Raw genomic sequence first — 16879 nt, 5'->3', positions numbered from 1 at the left:
TTCTACCTCCTCACGATAAAACAGTGGTTCTCAACCTTCCTAATGCTGTGGCCCCCAATAATTCCTCAAGTTGTGGTAAAATTATTTTTGTTGCTACTTTATAACTGTAATTTTGCCGTTGTGAGTCATAATGTGAATATCTGATATGCAGATTGTCTTTGATGAGTCTTGTGAAAAGGGGATTTGACCCACAGCTCTTAAATTGCTGCTGTATTGTAACAGGTTGATCTCTTCCATTAATTTAGCCAAGTCAGATACACATCTATTATTAAGATATTTACTAGGAAATGACACAAAAAGCCAGAAAAAGGGTGCATCATAGAATAGGTTCTGTGAATATGACAGATATTTCCCTTTGTCACATCATTCGTCTCATGAAGATGGGCTTAAGATAGGAGAGGTAAGGGACCGTTACGTGGCAGGCCCAGGGTTTAGGGAAGATAATGTGAAGCAGATATCGATGGAGGCCCATGACGGTGAAACCCAACTGGAAGAGGGACAGAGCAGTCCCTGGGCGCAGTACTCAGCGAATGCGCATAGACAACTGGAAAGGTCTTGGCAAATTGCCCAGCCCTGAGCTGAGCGGGGTCAGGTCGATGTCCTCAGGCGCCCCCTGCGGATGCAACGTGAAGTTTTGCAGAATGGAGGTGAAGTATAAGAAGAGCTCCATTCGCGCCAGTGGCTCTCCCAGACACAGTCGGCGTCCTGTGTGGGCGGGAGGGCCAAGAGCAGAGGGTGAGGTAAAAGAGTGTGGGCTGCATCTCATAGTCTTAGAGGAAAATGTATGGGTTTGAAGATCATGATTGGGGATATCACTGACACAAGAGGGAATGAAGCCGAGGTAGCTGCCGATATGAATGCAACTGCCTGGGCTCAAATCTTGTATCAGAACGTTACCACAGCTGGGACAGAACTGGGGTGCAATCCACTGTGATCTGGCTACGGAGCCCAACCCTCAGCCATTGCCCCTTCTCAGAGACAGCATCGGACACACAAAAGCAATCTATCTGACATTAGTCCTCATTTCCTCCTTCCCACCTCCTTCGCTTCCCAGTTCCCTTCCCCCAGCCGCACCCCCTCCGCCACCGCTGCAAGAAAAACCAGAGCCAGCCGCGCCACCTAGTGGAGAGTCTGATAATAATCATTCTTAAGTGGCTTCTACCTTGGTGTTATAGGAACCAAATTGGAAAAGGGAAATTTCTGTATGCTAAGCCAAGGATGGGATGGGGTGGGGATAGATCGAGACAGTTTGAAGAGTAGGGTTAGATTTACAGTTCACTCCATCTCTTACCAGCCGAAAATGGCATGAAGGCGGGGCTCTTCTTGAAACATTGATTGTCGTCCAGAAAATGCTCAGGATTGAACTCCTGAGGCGTCTTGAACTGGTTGGAGTCATAGTGCACAGTGTTAAGGAGTGTGATGACGTCTGTGCCCTGTGTGGGCGAAGAGACAGAGTCAGTGATGCACACTCGCTGAGGATTAACACAATGTTATTTTATGTGTATGAGTGTTTTCCTGCATGCATGTGAATTGCTGTGTGAATGCTGGGAATCCAACCTGGTTCCTTTGGAAGCGCCCTTAACTGCTGAGACATCTTTCCATGACATTTTCCAGGGGTTATTTGTTTGTTTGGTCCCCCCGCCCCCAAACTCGGGTTTCTGTGCTGCAAAGATGGAGCATGAGGGATTTGAAAAGGAGGCCAGGTGGGACTCCATCTAAGTCTCCTAGAGATGGGTGCTAGAAGCTGTTGCTGAGGTCTGAAAAAAGGATGGGGGCCACCCTTGGTCCTGAGCTTTGCAGAAGCAGATTCAGGATTTCTGAGTGGAGGTGTGCAGGGGTGCAAGGTAGTTGGAGAGGGTGTCCTCCAAGAATGGTATTTTGACCTCAGGAGATGTTCAGATAAAATTCCAAACTCTAGTAATTCTGGAGAGGGGTCCAAGGAAGGGGCTTGAGGTAGGAAGGAGTTCCAATTCCTTCTGGGATGAAGGAACTCTGTTTTAAAGAATCTAAGATGGCCAGGCCGTGGTGGCACGCACCTTTAATCCCAGCACTTGCGAGGCAGAGGCAGTCAGATTTCTGAGTTCGAGGCCAGCCTGGTCTACAGTGTGAATTCTAGGACAGCCAGGGCTATACAGAGAAACCCTGTCTCGAAAAAACCAATAACAACAACAACAACAACAACAACAACAATAACAATAAAAAGATGGCTCTAAGATGGCTAAGCCAGGGGTGGTAGAATTCCAGTACACTGGAGAAGGAGGCAGGAGGATCAGGAGTTCAAGTCCAGCCTCAGTCATGTAAGGAGTTCAAGGCCAACCTGGGCTACAAAAGACTCCCCCCACTCTGGAAAAAAAAAAGACTGGAGAGATGATGTTAAGGGCAGTGGCTGCTCTTGCAGAGAACCTGGGTTCAAGTCCCAGCACCCTCTTGATGCCTCCCAACCATCTGTAACTTCAGTTCCAGAGGCCACAGCGCCCTCTTCTGGCCTGTTGGGTGCTGCATGCATATGGTACACAGACATTTAGGTGAAACACCCATACATGTAAAAAATAAAATTTAAAATTGGGCCAGGCAGTGCTGGTGCATGCCTTTAATCCCAGCACTTGGGAGGCAGAGGCAGGCGGATTTCTGAGTTTGAGGCCAGCCTGGTCTACAGAGTGGGTTCCAGGACAGCCAGGGCTATACAGAGAAACCCTGTCTTAAACTACAACAAAACAAAACAAAACAAAACAAAATTGGAAAAAATATTTGCAACTCCCCATGTCTGCAGCTTGGTACTCTGGGAGCTTATTGCTAGGGTCTAGGGTACCCCTTAGCCAATTTCAAAAGCCTGAGACATCTCTTCCTAGGTTACTCCCATGTTGTTTCAGTAGCCCAGCACACCTTGGGTATCAGGAAGCCCCGGAAAGGTGTGTCCCGAGTGACGCGGTGGGGCAGGTTCATGGGGATGACGTCTGCAAAGCGCTGCACTTCGTGGATCACTGCGTCTGTGTAAGGCATGGATGCACGGTCCTCCAGCGTCGGCATCCGTGAGCGTCCCACCACACGATCAATCTCATCCTGCACGCGGTCTGGAGGTGGAAGGGGAGGGTAGTGGATGACGGATCCGAGTAACTGCTGGGACTGGAACAGGTTTGTGGGAGTGTATGGGACAGGATCAAGTCAGAGCTTTTCTAATTGTAGGCAGTGGCCTGTAATCAGTGCACGCGGGAAGCCGAGGCAGGAGGATAGCTGCGAATTTTGGTTAGTCTGGGTTTCAAAGCATTTATTTGTTTTTGAGAGGGAAAATGTGGATTATTGCAAGGGTTTCTGGGTGTGAGTTTGTGTAGATGGGCTTTAGGGCTGTTTGGATCCTAGGACCCTCATTTGATTTCTGGAAGGGCTTTGAGGCTCATGAACCTAGTGGTTGGGCTGTGCAGCTGTCTCCCGCAAAGCCAGGAAGACACACAGGAGGCGGAGCCTGGGGCCGGGGGGTGGGGTGGGGGGGGGAGGCTTATGTGCTAGAGGGAGTCCTGTTACTCAGAACAGGTCAAGGTTCTTAGCAGACCTTGTGACTGGGGCTCAGGGGCAGGGTTTTGAGAGGAGAGAGGAAGAAGGACTCAGAGGCCGGACAGTCACGCGTGTTGTGGGCAGGTCCAATAAGTACACAGGCACGATCGGGAATGGCACTGTGTGGACCCTGAGGGCCAAATAGCTGGTGGGGTCAGCCTCTCCCTTGGTTTGGCTTGTATGAGAGGGTTGTTAATGGAGGGCTCTACTAGATCCCCGGACGGGGTAGAGTGGGAGTAGAGGGTCGGAGAGGGAGGAGGGAATGTAGAGAGGGCTTTGCTGCCGGTGTACCTTGCACTTTGGGGTACTTCATAAGAATGAGGAAGGCGTGGCGCAATGTGGTGCCCACGGTCTCCGTGCCACCGAAGAGCAGGTTGTGTGTGGTCATCAGCAGGGTATCCATATTGAAGTGGCTCAGTGGGTCTTGCTTCTCCTGTGGTCGATGGATGGTACTATGAGTCAGGGACTGGGAGAAGCTTATACTTTGGATCCTGTGTGACCCGCTCAGCTGCTATTGTTACTAGTCGCTGTTTCGGTCCCTCTCTTGAGCTAACTTTTTCTGTGGGAGCCGGGTAATGTGAAGGGAGAGATAAAAAGTGGCAAGGCTCAAGGTCAACAAGTTGGCCAACCACAACAACGGCTTAACGATTTGTTAATTGGTAGTCGCTCTGGGCAGCCGTCCAGCAGGGCCAGGTGCCACAGCTTCACGATTCTACCCAAGCTGAGATCCCTTTCAGGTTTGAGGCTGGGGGCAGCAGGAGGACTTCACACCAGCCCAGAGGGAGAATCTTTATCTCACAGCTACCTGTGCCATCTTTGTGAGGAAACAGTCGATGAAGTCCCGGGGAGAGTTGGGGTCCAGGGAATCCTGGTGTTCACGGACGCTGCGGGCGATGAGATCTTTCATGCCTCCAAAGTTCCGGAACACTCGTCTGTGCGGCCCAGGTATCCAATCAAGGAGACTCGGGAAGATGTTGTACATCTGGGGACCAGAGTTGGAAAGGCTTCGTGAAGCAAACTTGGGGGTTGATGGATAGGCTAAGTAAGGCAAACAGATTAAATCGACTCAGACCCGGTCTTGGCAGGGGCAGCCAAGTTCTGCGAGGGTGGAAAGAGAGTGGGAGGGAGGGGGGAGGACAGAGGAGCATGGGTGGACTGTGTAACTGGGGTGGGGTTATAAGGTAAGGAGTGGGGGCAGACCAGGCCAGCTACATCTCTATTGGTTTTACGAATTTATTTTTCTGAGACACAACCTGGCTCTTTAGCCCCTGCTGGAGGAGTTCTTTCTATTTAGTCTAGCTTGGTCAGGAACTTGTGGCAATCCTCTCACCTCGGTCTCCTTAGTCCATACTAAGGAGACTATAGGCATGTATCACCTCACGGGCCCTTGGTGCTTTTTTGGGCCCTGTGGACCCACGACCCCATCTGGTTGAACTCAGAGTGCTTACCTCGCCCCAGGGGCTGCTCATAATCTGGAAATTGTCATTGATAAAGTGGATGATGGTGAGGAGGCGCTCATCGTCATAGTCGAAGCGACTTCCAAAGACGACTGAGCAGATAATGTTGGACACCGAGCGGCTCAGGATAAACACCGGGTCAAAGGGCTTGCCTGAGGTGGAGAGGTGAAGTAGGTCAGTGTGAAGCTCTGCCAATACAACATGTTCTATAGCCAGACGGAGTGCCGCCACAGTTTCCGTTTGCTCAGTGTTCACCCACTCATGAAACAGCATCTTGCAGTCCAGAATGTTCTCGAGTGGCCACGCAGTGTGCAGTATGACAACACTCCGAAATACTTTGGTAATGTCATGCATACCAAAACTCAGCTTATCCTGCAGAACAAGAATCCTTAATACTGGCTGTTCTTGGGTATATCACACTGCCCACAGCATGGCACACAGGTACCATAGCAAACAGCTGCCCACAGAAGTCACCAGTAAGCACAGCCAAAGAGTCTCAAGGGTGGCTAGCACCTGTAACCCCAGCTGAGGGGCCGAGGCAGGGCGGTTGCTGCAAGTTTGAGGTCGGCCTGGGTTACACGGCTCAAAACTGTCTCAAAATTAGACAGTTGGGGACCCGAGGGTTGTGGGCTCAGCAAGGGTACTTCAGGATATTGATGATTGCCTATAACTCCAGGAGATCTGACTCTTTCTTCTGGCCTTGGCAGGCATCCCCACACACTCGGCACACAATAACCCAAATTCATGTACACTCAAATAAACCCTGAATTAAAAAAAAAAAAAATAGACGTTTGGTTATAGTGGTTGACTTCGGCAATCTCAGCACTGGGGAGGCAAAGGCAGGGATCAGGAGTTCCAGGTCATTCTTGGCTGCACAGAGAGCTCCGGACCACTCAGGGCTATGAGAGACTTTGTCTCAATGAAAGAAACAAAACAAAACCTCATAAACCAACCAAGCAGGAAATATGCCAGGCAGCCCAGGGACATCCCAAGGCGCAGTTGCAATGTACTGCCTCATGATGTCAGTATACTCCAACATCTGACTGCCCAGCGCACAGCAGTAGCTCCCAGCAGCCCATGGGATAGCCCAGAACACACTGGCATCCTGAGACACACAACCAGACAACAGAAGAGGAGACACATAGTAAGTTAACATTGGGGTGCACAGACTTCACAGTGCAGCACACCGCACACAATGTCGGAAGAACACAGGATAGACCACAAACTCAAAACAAAACAAAACAAAAAACCAAAAAAAAAAAAAAAAAAAAAAAAAAAAAACCTAACCTCTAACCATCCAACAGCTAAACATACTATAGGATACAATAAAAGTAACAAATGCTAGGTCCCATGGTGCAGGCCTGTAATCCCAGCACTTGGGAGACTGAGGCAGGAGGCTCATTGTGAGTTCCAGGCCAGCCTGGGCTACAGAGTTTCTTTCTTTCTTTCTTTCTTTCTTTCTTTCTTTCTTTCTTTCTTTCTTTCTCTCTTTCTCTCTTTCTTTCTTTCTTTTTTTAAAAAAAAAAACAGGCAAACAAAACTCACATTTCAACACAACATCTAAGGTGTAAGAGCACAGTCCAGAAAACAGTATTTGAAGGTAGGGTTTGCTTCGATTCTAGTGCGGGCTCTTAGTCTCCATGCTTTTTCTTTATCTGAACCTCAGTTCTCATCCGTAAAATGGATTTGGTGACAGTCCCCTCCTCATGGAGCTCTTAGATAGAGCCAGGGAAATGCATAGCTGAGACCTAATCCATCCTGGGGCTGCCATAAAGAAAACTGCTGTGGAAGGCAGAACACTGGACACCATGGGAGTCCATCTCCCCACCCCAGGATCTTACCATCTTACATGATGGTATTCAGAGTTTTGTAATATGGGGCTGGAGAAATGGCCCAGTAGTTAGGAATATGGACTGCTTTTGCAGATCATGTGGGTTTGGTATTCAGGACCTACACTGGGCAGCTCACAATTATCTGTATCTCATCTCCAGGGGATCCAATGCCTCTAGGCTATTCAGGCAGCTGCACTCGGGCACACACCTCCCCCAGACGCATAATTAAAAAAGATCATAAAATCTCAAAGATAAATTTGATAATAAGAAAAATATTCTGAATTACCTGGTTGGGCCTCAGTAAGGTCCTTATAAAGAAGAGTTAAGTGGGTATAAAACAAAGTGTGTTAGCTAGGTTGGTGGTGGCACATGCCTTTAAACCCAGCACCTAGGAGGCAGAGGGAGGTAGATTTCTGAGTTCGAGGCTATCCTGGTCTAGAGGCAAGTTCCAGGACAGCCAGGGTTACACAGAGAAACCCTGTCTTGAAAAATAAAAAAAACTGTGTTAGTGTGAAAAATGATGAAGAGAGAGAGAGAAAGAGAAAGAAAGAGAAAGAGAGAGAGAGAGAAAGAGAGAGAGAGAGAGAGAGAGAGAGAGGGAGCGAGAGAGCAAGAGAGCAAGAGAGAGTGAGAGCGAGCGAGCACTCTATTGGCTCCCTTAGTACTTCGAACCTATAAAACCATGTAAGGTAACGAATCTGGCTGGGTGTGCTGTCTTGCACCTGCAACTGAAGCACTTGGGAGACTGAGGCAGGGGAATTGCTATGAGTCTTAGGCTAGCTTGGGCTATAGAGTGACAAACCTAGCTAAAACAAGCAAACAAACAAACTGTGTTATATTAATATAATAATTTGTGGCAATTGAAAAAACAAATTTTTCTGTATTTGGTGTGTGTGTGTGTGTGTGTGTGTGTGTGTGCGTGTGCGATGACATGAAAATGGAGGTCAGAGGACGTGCTCTCTCCCTTCCCTGTGTAGGCCAGGCTTGGCCGCGAGCACCTTTGTCTGCTGAGATGTCTCACGAGCCCCATTTGTGGGACTGTATCAGAGCATTAAGGAGCTAACATAAGCAGCTGTGACCACACTTAGGTCACTTGTGATCCCAATTTTTTTTCCTGCCAAAGCCAGTCGGATTTGGAGAGCAGGGAAGAGTTACTGTGTTTTGTCTTTTGTATTCTGCATTTTGGTTTCTTCTGTAAAGTGGGGCAGATTATGAGACTCCATGAGTTTATGTAATTTTTTTTTTCTCATTCAGAATCTTGATGTACTGTGAAGACTGGCCTTGAACTCATCATGATCCTTTTGTCTCCACCTTCTGAGTGCTAATGAAGTTTCAGAGAGATGACCATACCCAAGGGTCTTGGAGCTGTAGAAAACTGTGATTTTGTTTGAACTTTGTATTGCTAAGATGGAACTGAGGTCTTATGCACACCAGGCAAGTACTTTGCCCCTGAGCCACGCCCCCAGCTCCTCACTGGGGGATTCTAGGCAGGGGCTCTACCACTGAGCCACGCCCCCAGCTCCTCACTGGGGGATTCTAGGCAGGGGCTCTACCACTGAGCCACGCCCCTAGCCCCTCACTGGAGGATACTAGGCAGGAGCTCTACCACTGAGCCACGTCCCCAGCCCCTCACTGGGGGATTCTAGGCAGGAGCTCTACCACTGAGCCATGCTCCCAGCCCCTCACTGGGGGATTCTAGGCAGGGGCTCTACCACCGAGCCACGCCCTCAGCCCCTCAGTGGGGGATTCTAGGCAGGGGCTCTACCACTGAGCCACGCCCCTAACCACCTCTTGTGGGATTCTAGGAAGGTGTTCTACCTTCCTAATTATAAATCCCATAAGAAATAAAATGATCAACCCCAAAAGTATTTAGTTTTGGTTATGTGTGTGTTTGTTTGGTCTTTCAGTGTGTACGCATACGTGTGTATGGATGCCCGTGGAGGCCAGAGGGTGTGGGGTCCTCTGAAGCTGGAGCTACAGGAAGTTGTGAACTACCGTGTGGGTGTTTGGAACTGAACCCAAGTCCTCTGCAGGAGCAGGAGGTGCTCTTAATCACAGAGTCATCTCTCTAGCCTGCTTTCCCCTTGCCCCCTGACCTTTTTAATTTTTTTTTTAATTTTTTTTTTTGAAATAAGGCCTCATATAACATACGCTGGCTTCAAACTCACTATTTAGCCAAGAATGATCTTGAACTCCTGGCCCTCCTGCTTCCACGTCCTGAATTCTGGGATTGCAGGTATACATGACCACATGCAGGTCCAGCTGTGATGGTTTCTCCTGAACATTTTAAATTAGATTTATTCATTTAAATTTGTGTGTGAATGTTTTGCTTGCATGTGTGTGTGTGTGTGTGTGTGTGTGTGTGTGTGTGCACCATATGCATACTTGGTACCTGTGGAGGTCGAAGGCGGCACTGGGTTCACTGGAATGGGAATTATAGATGGTGATGAACCATCATATGCATGCTGGGAATTGAACTGGTGCAATCCAATTCTCCGGATCTGTGGTTAGTTATTTGAGAATGTCATCATCATTCCAACTAGGAATAGACAAGTTGGGCTGCAGACAACTCCACAGAGCTGTGTTCATAAGGCAAGCCTCAGGCCCTCACGCCTACCAACCCCCAGGAGGACAGTTCACACCATAGGCAGTGTGAGAGGCCTCCAGGAGTTTCTGCTCACATCTGGGTTCTGGAGCCCACTAGCAGGATGGATGCTATCCTGGGATGTGGCCTGACCTTCCGTTTTCCGCAGCACCTCTAGCAGGAAGCGGGCTTCTTCCAGGATCCGCTCCTCGATGCTCCTTTTTCCCATGCCAAAGTTCCGCAGGATTTGAACAGAGAACCTTCGGAGGACCTTCCAGCGTTCTCCATCGGAGAAGGCAATGCCTGGGAAAAGGAAAAAGAATGGCAAATTCAACTGGCAACCGTTCCCAAACCACAGCCACGGAGTCATCTCTTCCTGCTCTATCAGGAGGAGGATTAGAATCCCCCTCAATTCTTCCAGCAAACCCTTTCCGACTCTTGGGACTGGGCCAGGTGCCCGCTTTGGGTTCTGCAGGATTCTGGTCTTTCCTCAGCTGAGGAATACTCTGCCTCTGTAGTCCCCTGTACCGACCTGTCAGTTTGAGGTGTCAGAAAGGCAGAGTAAAGACACATTTTGTGTTAAAGTGACCTTTGAATTGTCACCAGATCTTGTTGATTGCTTATTGCTTATTGAGTACACAAATAAGAGAGATAAGTAAGAAAAATAAATACCGGGACACTGGGAACTTGTTCTAGGACAGGCGCGCTACCTGAGCCTTTGCGTAACCTTTCATGGAAGTGAATCTCTTCCGCACTTTCTAAATTTTTTGGTGCTAGGATTGATTGAACCAAGGGCACACAGACACAAAGGCAAGGACTCTATCATAGAACCACTTTTCAAAAGTTCATAACAAAACAAAACAAAACAAAACAAAACAAAACCCTTTTGCTTTTGTTCTTGACAGTGCCTTTCTATGTAACTCTGGCTGACCTGAAATTCATTCTACAGACCAAGCTGGCCTTGAACTTGCAAAGATTCCTGTCGTTCTGCCCACCAAATGCTGTGATACAAGTGTGCGCTACCATACCAGACTCTTTTCATTTTTATTAATACTATAAGATTTTTATGCTTATTTATTGGATGTGTGTGTGTGTGTGTGTGTGTGTGTGTGTGTATGTGTGTGTGTGTACACATGTACCATAAGTATGTGAAGGTCAGAGTGTAACTATCAGGAATCAGTTTTCTCTTTCTACTACGTGGGAACTCAGGTAGTCAGGTTTGGCAGCAAGCACCCTTACTTCCTGAGCCATGTCACTGGACCTACATTTTATTATTTGTATTGGTACTAGCTGTCTTTCTCAGTCACTCTCCACATCTGTTTTATTAATGCCTTTCACTTGAATCCAGAGCCTGCCAATCTAGCTCTGGTGAGCTCTTGTCTCTGACTTCTGTATGTGCTGGGATTACAGGCAGCCACCATGCTTACCTGGCATTTATGTGAGGGCTGGAGATCGGAACTCCCAACCTCACGTTTCTGCAGCAAGTGCTTCACCCTCTGAGTCATCTTCCTAGGCCCTGGACACTTTCACCCTGTCTTGACCTGATTAGTCATCTTCATCTTTCAGGACCTCTGGGGCAGGAATTCCTTCCTGGCTGGGTCAGGTGTGTCCTTTGGGTTCCTGTAGCTCCTCAATGTAGTTCTGACCGTGCTGGGATGTCACAGTCTCATGATGGCCATGTTATAGGAATCATGGGGTAAAGTCTTGTGTGTTATACTTGTTCTTTTTTTAAATATATATATATGTGCATTGGTTTCTTGCCTGCACTTATTTCTGTGTGAGGGTGTCAGATTCCCTGAAACTGGAGTTACAGACAGTTGTGAGCTGCTATGTGGGTGCTGGGAACTGAATCTGGGTCCTCTGGAAGAGCAGCCAGTGCTCTTAATTGCTAAGCCATCTCTCCAGCCCCAACTCTTGGATTTCTTAAATTTTTTTTAAAAATTTCTTTTGATATAGTAAACAATTAGCTGTTGAAGAAGAAAGAAGATGAAGGAGATGGTTAGTGGGTAAGCTGCTTGCCATGCAAGCATGAGGACCCGAGTTCTATTCCCACTGCCTATGTTTTGCTAGGTGTGACCATGACTATTCCTGGTGCAGTGGTGTGAAGACAGGTGGAGACAGTCTCAAACCATGCAAACAAACACCATCTCCCCAAATGAGATGGGATTTGAAATGGGGGGGGGGCACCGATGTAGGCCTGAAAGAGATTGGTGAGGCAAAGATCAATAACTTGGCTACTTGATTGAGTGAAAATTCAATGATGTAGTTGAGACAGAGAGTAAGGATGGGGTGAACATAAGGTTCGACTGAGTGGACGTGGAGGTTGGTATGGCTGCTCAGTTCAACGTGTGGGTGGGAGCTGGAGGTGAGGTAGATTCTACCCTTCTTTCAGCATTGCTTGTCTGCATCCTTCATGAGGTCATTAGTGAGATCTGCAGCTCTGAATGTCATTGAGTGAACAGCCTCTCACCTTTATTCCCTTCCTAGATATGCAAAAATCTAGAAGCTGGAGGTTGGGGCAGGCTTACCATTGCCCTTGGTGAAGTTGAAAAAGATGGGGTATGCGCCTCGGCCACTGAACTCCTCCCCTTTGTCCACAAGAGCCTCCTTCACAGTTTGGTACCCGCTGAGGACTATCACACGCTTGGGCCCCAGGTACACCGTGAACACCGACCCATAGACCTTGCTAAGCTGGAGGTAGAAGAGAGAGTTTACAAGGGGCTTAGCGGCCATGGTAATCTTCCCGGTTCCATTGCCCCTGGCCAAAGACAAGTCCCCTGCACCTTGGTGAGGGAGGTCAGCAAGTCTTGGGAGCGAAGCTGCAGCAGGTTTCCCAGGATCGGGAGAGGTTTGGGTCCTGGAGGCAGCTGACCCTTGCCCCATGAGCTGAAGGTCAGGGACAGATAGATGACAGCCAGGAGGAGAAGCAAGATGGCTGTGCTCACACCATCCATAGTGAAGGCAACTGCAGTGCCTGGAGGGACAAAGTGGGAGAAGTCAAGTGTGGGATCCCTCCACTCACATTCTTCTGGGATTTTCCTCTTTTGGGCCCAGGCAATGGGACTGTGGAAGGAAGGAGAGGCAGAGTAATGTCAGAGTGTTAAGAGGGAGAAGAGGAAGAAGGAAGAGAGAAGGAAGAGTGTGTGAGGACACAGACAAATTGTCAAGACACAAACATGAGAAAGGAATGCAGAGGCAGGTGGAGACAGACAGCTATAGGCACCCAAAGCAACAGTCACAACATTGGAAACTGTAGAATCTATGTCTTTTCTGTTTATGTAACTGTATTATCTACCAGCTACCAATATGTTGTCTATTAACCATTGATCTACTGATTGTCTATCATCTATCAATAATCCACCTAACATTTATCTATCTATCTATCTATCTATCTATCTATCTATCTATCTATCAATCATCTTTCATTTATCTGTCTATCTTAAACCATCTACCAAAACACTGGCTCTCACAAAAAGAAATAGCAAAAGATAGAGAGACACACAGACATGGGTACAGACAGAGAAAATCACAGGAGAGAGACAGACTGACAGAGGGGAGACATACACACACACACACACACACACACACACACACAGAGAGAGAGAGAGAGAGAGAGAGAGAGAGAGAGAGAGAGAGAGAGAGAGAGAAAGAGAGAGGCTTACAGAGAAAGAGAAAGAGAAAGAAGAGAGATGGAGTTGAAGAGACAGATACACACTTTTTTCCCTGGCCTACTAAGACAGGGTCTCACATGGCAGGCTATGCTGGCCTCAGATTAATCCCAGCTCCAACCTCTTAAGTGCCAGGATTATAGGTATTCACTATACCTAGCCCAGAGAAACAAGAAACAGAGTCAGACCAGTCATAATGCTGTATAACTGCAACCCAGCTTGGGGGAGGCAGAGGCAGGAAGATATTAAAGGTTTGAGGTTAGCCTTATCTACACAGTGGGTTTCCAGCCAGTCGGGGGCCATGCATCAAAATCTTGTCACAGGAAGCAAAACAACAAAACAAAACAACCCCTTCAAATAAAACAATAATAAAACCCCAAACAAATGAGCTCAAAGCCAACCAAACAACAACAAAGAAACCAAACCAGAAAACTATGAAACCATCCAGAGATAGACACTGCAAAATAAAGGATCTTAAAAGACACGTATTAAAATGACATGCATGATATTGCTGCTTGTCAAGTTAAAAAGAAGAAAAAAATAGGGAATAAAGGGGAGATAGATGGGAGACAGTCGGAGAGAGAGAGGGAGGGAGGGATGGAGGGAGAGGGGGAGGGAGGGAGGAAGGAAGGGAGAAAGAGAGAGAGAAAGAGAGAGAGAGAAAGAGAGAGAGAAAGAGAGAGAAAGAGAGAGAGAGAAAGAGAGAGAGGAGAGAGAGAGAGGAGAGAGAGAGAGAGAGAGAGAGAGAGAGAGAGAGAGAGAGAGAGAGAGAGAGAGAGAGAGAGAGTCCTCCTTCTAAAGGGGACTGAGGACTGGAGGATATAAAGGGCATGGTCCACGAGCTGAGACAGACATACAAGTCCCAGAACTGATTTTCAGAGCCAGAGCCAGTGACCTCTCTTGAGAGTCACCCCTCACCTGTATCAGTATTCTGTAGCAATGTTCTGGAGCTCTTGTGTGTGCTGCAGTGTGTGTGTGTGTGTGTGTGGGGGGGTGCCTGCTCTTAAGTTGTCTCTCCATGCTCCTCCTCTGCCCTGCCTTCTTCCCAGATCTTAACCTCCTCCTACCATCCCAGCATACCTTTCCTGTAGACCCTGGGCTCTTAGCCAGCTGGCATGGTGGGGTAAAATGTGGCCACACCTCTAGAGCCCTCTGTCGTTTGACTGGGTCCTCCTGGCTTGAAGGCTGACCTTAAATCTCCTCTGTGTGGACAGCACTTGTTATTTGCCTTGGAATAGGGCAAAGGCTTCTCGACTCTGGGCCTGGTTCTTAAGGAGAAGGTGGGATTATGGGGTGTTGGCTAAAAAATGAATGGGCCAGGGAGGGAGTATTGTGGATCCAATACTGGATCCAGTCCTAGTTTGAGCTCTTCTGTTCTGTGTTTATGGGTTCAAGTCCAGTTTTGCTTCCCCGGCCAGGAGGCCTTGTGTACGGGCCATTCCCTCCGCGTTGACTCTTCATTTCTGGGCAACTCTTTCATTGGATTCTTCTTGAGTCTTGTGGTTTATCTCTTTATGACCCTCATTTTGTCTCTCTCAGTCTGGCAATAAAATATCCTAAGAGACATGGATTAAAATGACACACACGATATTGCTGCTTGTCAAGTTAAAGAAGAGAAAGAAGGAAATAGAGACTAAAACGGAAGGAAAGATGGATACATTGTAGCCAAAGGGTCTGGGAGACCCTTAGAAGTGTATCCAGCTTTGCTGTCTTTCTGGAGGGAGATGAAGTCCTTGGAGCCATCCTTTCTCTTTAAGATTATTTTTATTTTTAATTAATTAATTAAAGGTATTTCGAGACAGGGTTTCTCTGTGTAGCCCTGGCTGTCCTGCAACTCACTCTGTAGACCAGGCTGGCCTTGAACTCAGAAATCCACCAGCCTCTGCCTCCCAAGTGCTGGGATTAAAGGCGTGTGCCACCACTGCCCAGCTAAGATTATTTTTAAATTTTAATTATGTGTATGGATCTGGTATGCTCATGTGAGTGCAGTTGCCCACAAAAGTCAGAGTTGGATCCCCTGGATTTGGAATTGTAGGCTGTTGTGTGCAGTGCAGGAACCAAACTTGGAGCCTCTGTAAGAGTGGTGCAGGCTCTTAACCACCGAACCATCTCTCTAGTCTGTTCTTGTGTGGCCTAGAATGTCTTAGCGCTTGCTATGTAGCCAAGGGTGACCTTGAACTCTGGAACTTTCAGCTTCACCTCTGGAACTATAGGCATGTACATCCACAACTGGTTTTGGTAGTTGGTGAGGATAAAAGCCAGGGCTTCGTGCCTGGCAGACAGACACTCTACCAATGGAGCAGCTTCACCCCCTGGCCCTGCCTTTCTTTCTCTCTGCGTTTCTCCCGTTCTTATCTCCCAGTAAGTTCTTCTAGGTTGCTATCTCTTCTTGTCTCTATGGCTAATGCTTCTGTGACTGTGAATACAGTGGGCTTAGGTTGTAGGATGGTTAAGGAGAAAGGCAAAGAATCTCAGATTCCAATCACACTCTCCCTTCTTCCCTGCCTTCTATAAGATCCTCCTTCTGTTCTCCCGAGTCACTGCCGCCAACCCCCCATTACCCATGTCTCTTCTTGACTCTCATCTTGGAAACTTGTCCAAGTTTCTCAACTTTCTGTCCAGGTTAGAAGAACAGAATGCCAAAATCAGAGCCGGCCAGGGTGAGAGAGAAGTGTGTTGAGGGTCTAGGAAGCTCTTGGAAGTGCACCAAGCTTCCTCTGTCCTTCTGGGAGGTGGTGGGAGAGGAGGCAATTCAATACTTTAGGCCTCAAGTACTTAGTGAGATGGAGGTGGGGCAGGTGATATTGTTACAGCCCTGGATAGCCTGGTTAGGGCTGGTCCTGGGAGAGGGGTGGAGACTTCCTTGTGGGATTACGTGGCTCCTGTTTCCCATGGCATCTGCCCCTAGTTCTGGGAAGGAGGTGCAATACTGAACGCATTCCAGTCCCTTGACTCTGAAACTGGTTCGAGAGGCATCTCATGTGATGGCCTCACTGGAGGAACCCAGGATTTGTGAACGGTTGTTTTAGGAACTTGGTGTTGTTCTTCTGTTCTGACTTGCCATGCTGTTCCAAATGGAACTTGGACTCAAGCAGAGATATGCTTGAGTCTTTAAACTTGGTGCCATTGACATTTTGGGGCTAATAATTCATGTGGAAGGTTATGCCGCCTGTGGTAAGATTGCCAGAAGCCATTTCTCCATCCAGTTGTGATAGAACCAAAGGACTTTGGAGGTTCTTTCTTGTTTTCGTTTTACACATTCTGTTTAGATTTATTTTGTTTTATATGTATGAGTGTTTTGCCTGTATGTATATCTGTGTACCAAATACATGTCTGGTGCCTGAAGAGGTCAGAAGAGAATGTTAGATCCTCTGGAATTACAGTTATGAATGGTTCTGAACTGAACCAAATCTTTTACAAAAGTAATCTCTCCAGTCTTAGGTGTATTTTTTCTTTTCCTTCCTTCCTTCCTTCCTTCCTTCCTTCCTTCCTTCCTTCCTTCCTTCCTTCCTTCCTCCCTTCCTTCCTTCCTCCCTTCCTTCCTTCCTTCCTTCTTTCCTTCTTTCTCTCTCTCTCTCTCTCTCTCTCTCTCTCTCTCCTTTTTTCTTTTTTTGATTCTGGAGATCAAATCCAAGGCTTTATGTATGCTAAACAACCAACTGATAAAAGTTCTACCACTGAGCCACACCCCCAGCCCCTCACTGGGGGACTCTAGGCAGATGCTCTACCACTGAGCCACGCCCCCAGCCCCTCACTGGGGGACTCTAGGCAGGGGCTCTACCACTGAGC

At 47.8% G+C, this 16879-nt stretch overlaps 1 protein-coding gene across 1 annotated transcript; it reads right to left on the bottom strand.

Moving 5' to 3' along the window:
- Nucleotides 1-261: 261 nt before the first annotated feature.
- LOC116100423 (cytochrome P450 2F2) lies at nucleotides 262-14068 on the bottom strand. The gene is made up of 10 exons (XM_031384237.1): nucleotides 14009-14068; nucleotides 12206-12396; nucleotides 11951-12113; nucleotides 9576-9725; nucleotides 4998-5158; nucleotides 4355-4531; nucleotides 3841-3982; nucleotides 2884-3071; nucleotides 1292-1433; nucleotides 262-705 (listed from the first exon to the last, which is right to left on the bottom strand). Exons 2-10 carry the CDS (start codon nucleotides 12374-12376, stop codon nucleotides 524-526), a joined length of 1476 nt encoding a protein of 491 aa, XP_031240097.1. The 5' UTR covers nucleotides 12377-12396; nucleotides 14009-14068; the 3' UTR covers nucleotides 262-523.
- Nucleotides 14069-16879: the final 2811 nt, after the last annotated feature.

Source organism: Mastomys coucha, unplaced genomic scaffold (assembly GCF_008632895.1).
Source record: "Mastomys coucha isolate ucsf_1 unplaced genomic scaffold, UCSF_Mcou_1 pScaffold21, whole genome shotgun sequence".
NCBI lineage: Eukaryota > Metazoa > Chordata > Mammalia > Rodentia > Muridae > Mastomys > Mastomys coucha.
The sequence above is the reverse complement of the archived record's forward strand: the minus strand, read 5'-3'. Positions and strand labels throughout refer to the sequence as shown.

Bases quoted from the DNA above. Each gene is read 5' to 3' on its own strand.
- LOC116100423 (XM_031384237.1), bottom strand. From the start codon at position 12,376: ATGGATGGTGTGAGCACAGCCATCTTGCTTCTCCTCCTGGCTGTCATC. The intron at 12,114-12,205 runs GTGCAGGGGACT...TTCTACCTCCAG, and splicing joins TGCTGACCTCCCTCACCAAG to CTTAGCAAGGTCTATGGGTC. The intron at 706-1,291 runs GTAAGAGATGGA...CCGCCCACACAG, and splicing joins CTTCATGCCATTTTCGGCTG to GACGCCGACTGTGTCTGGGA.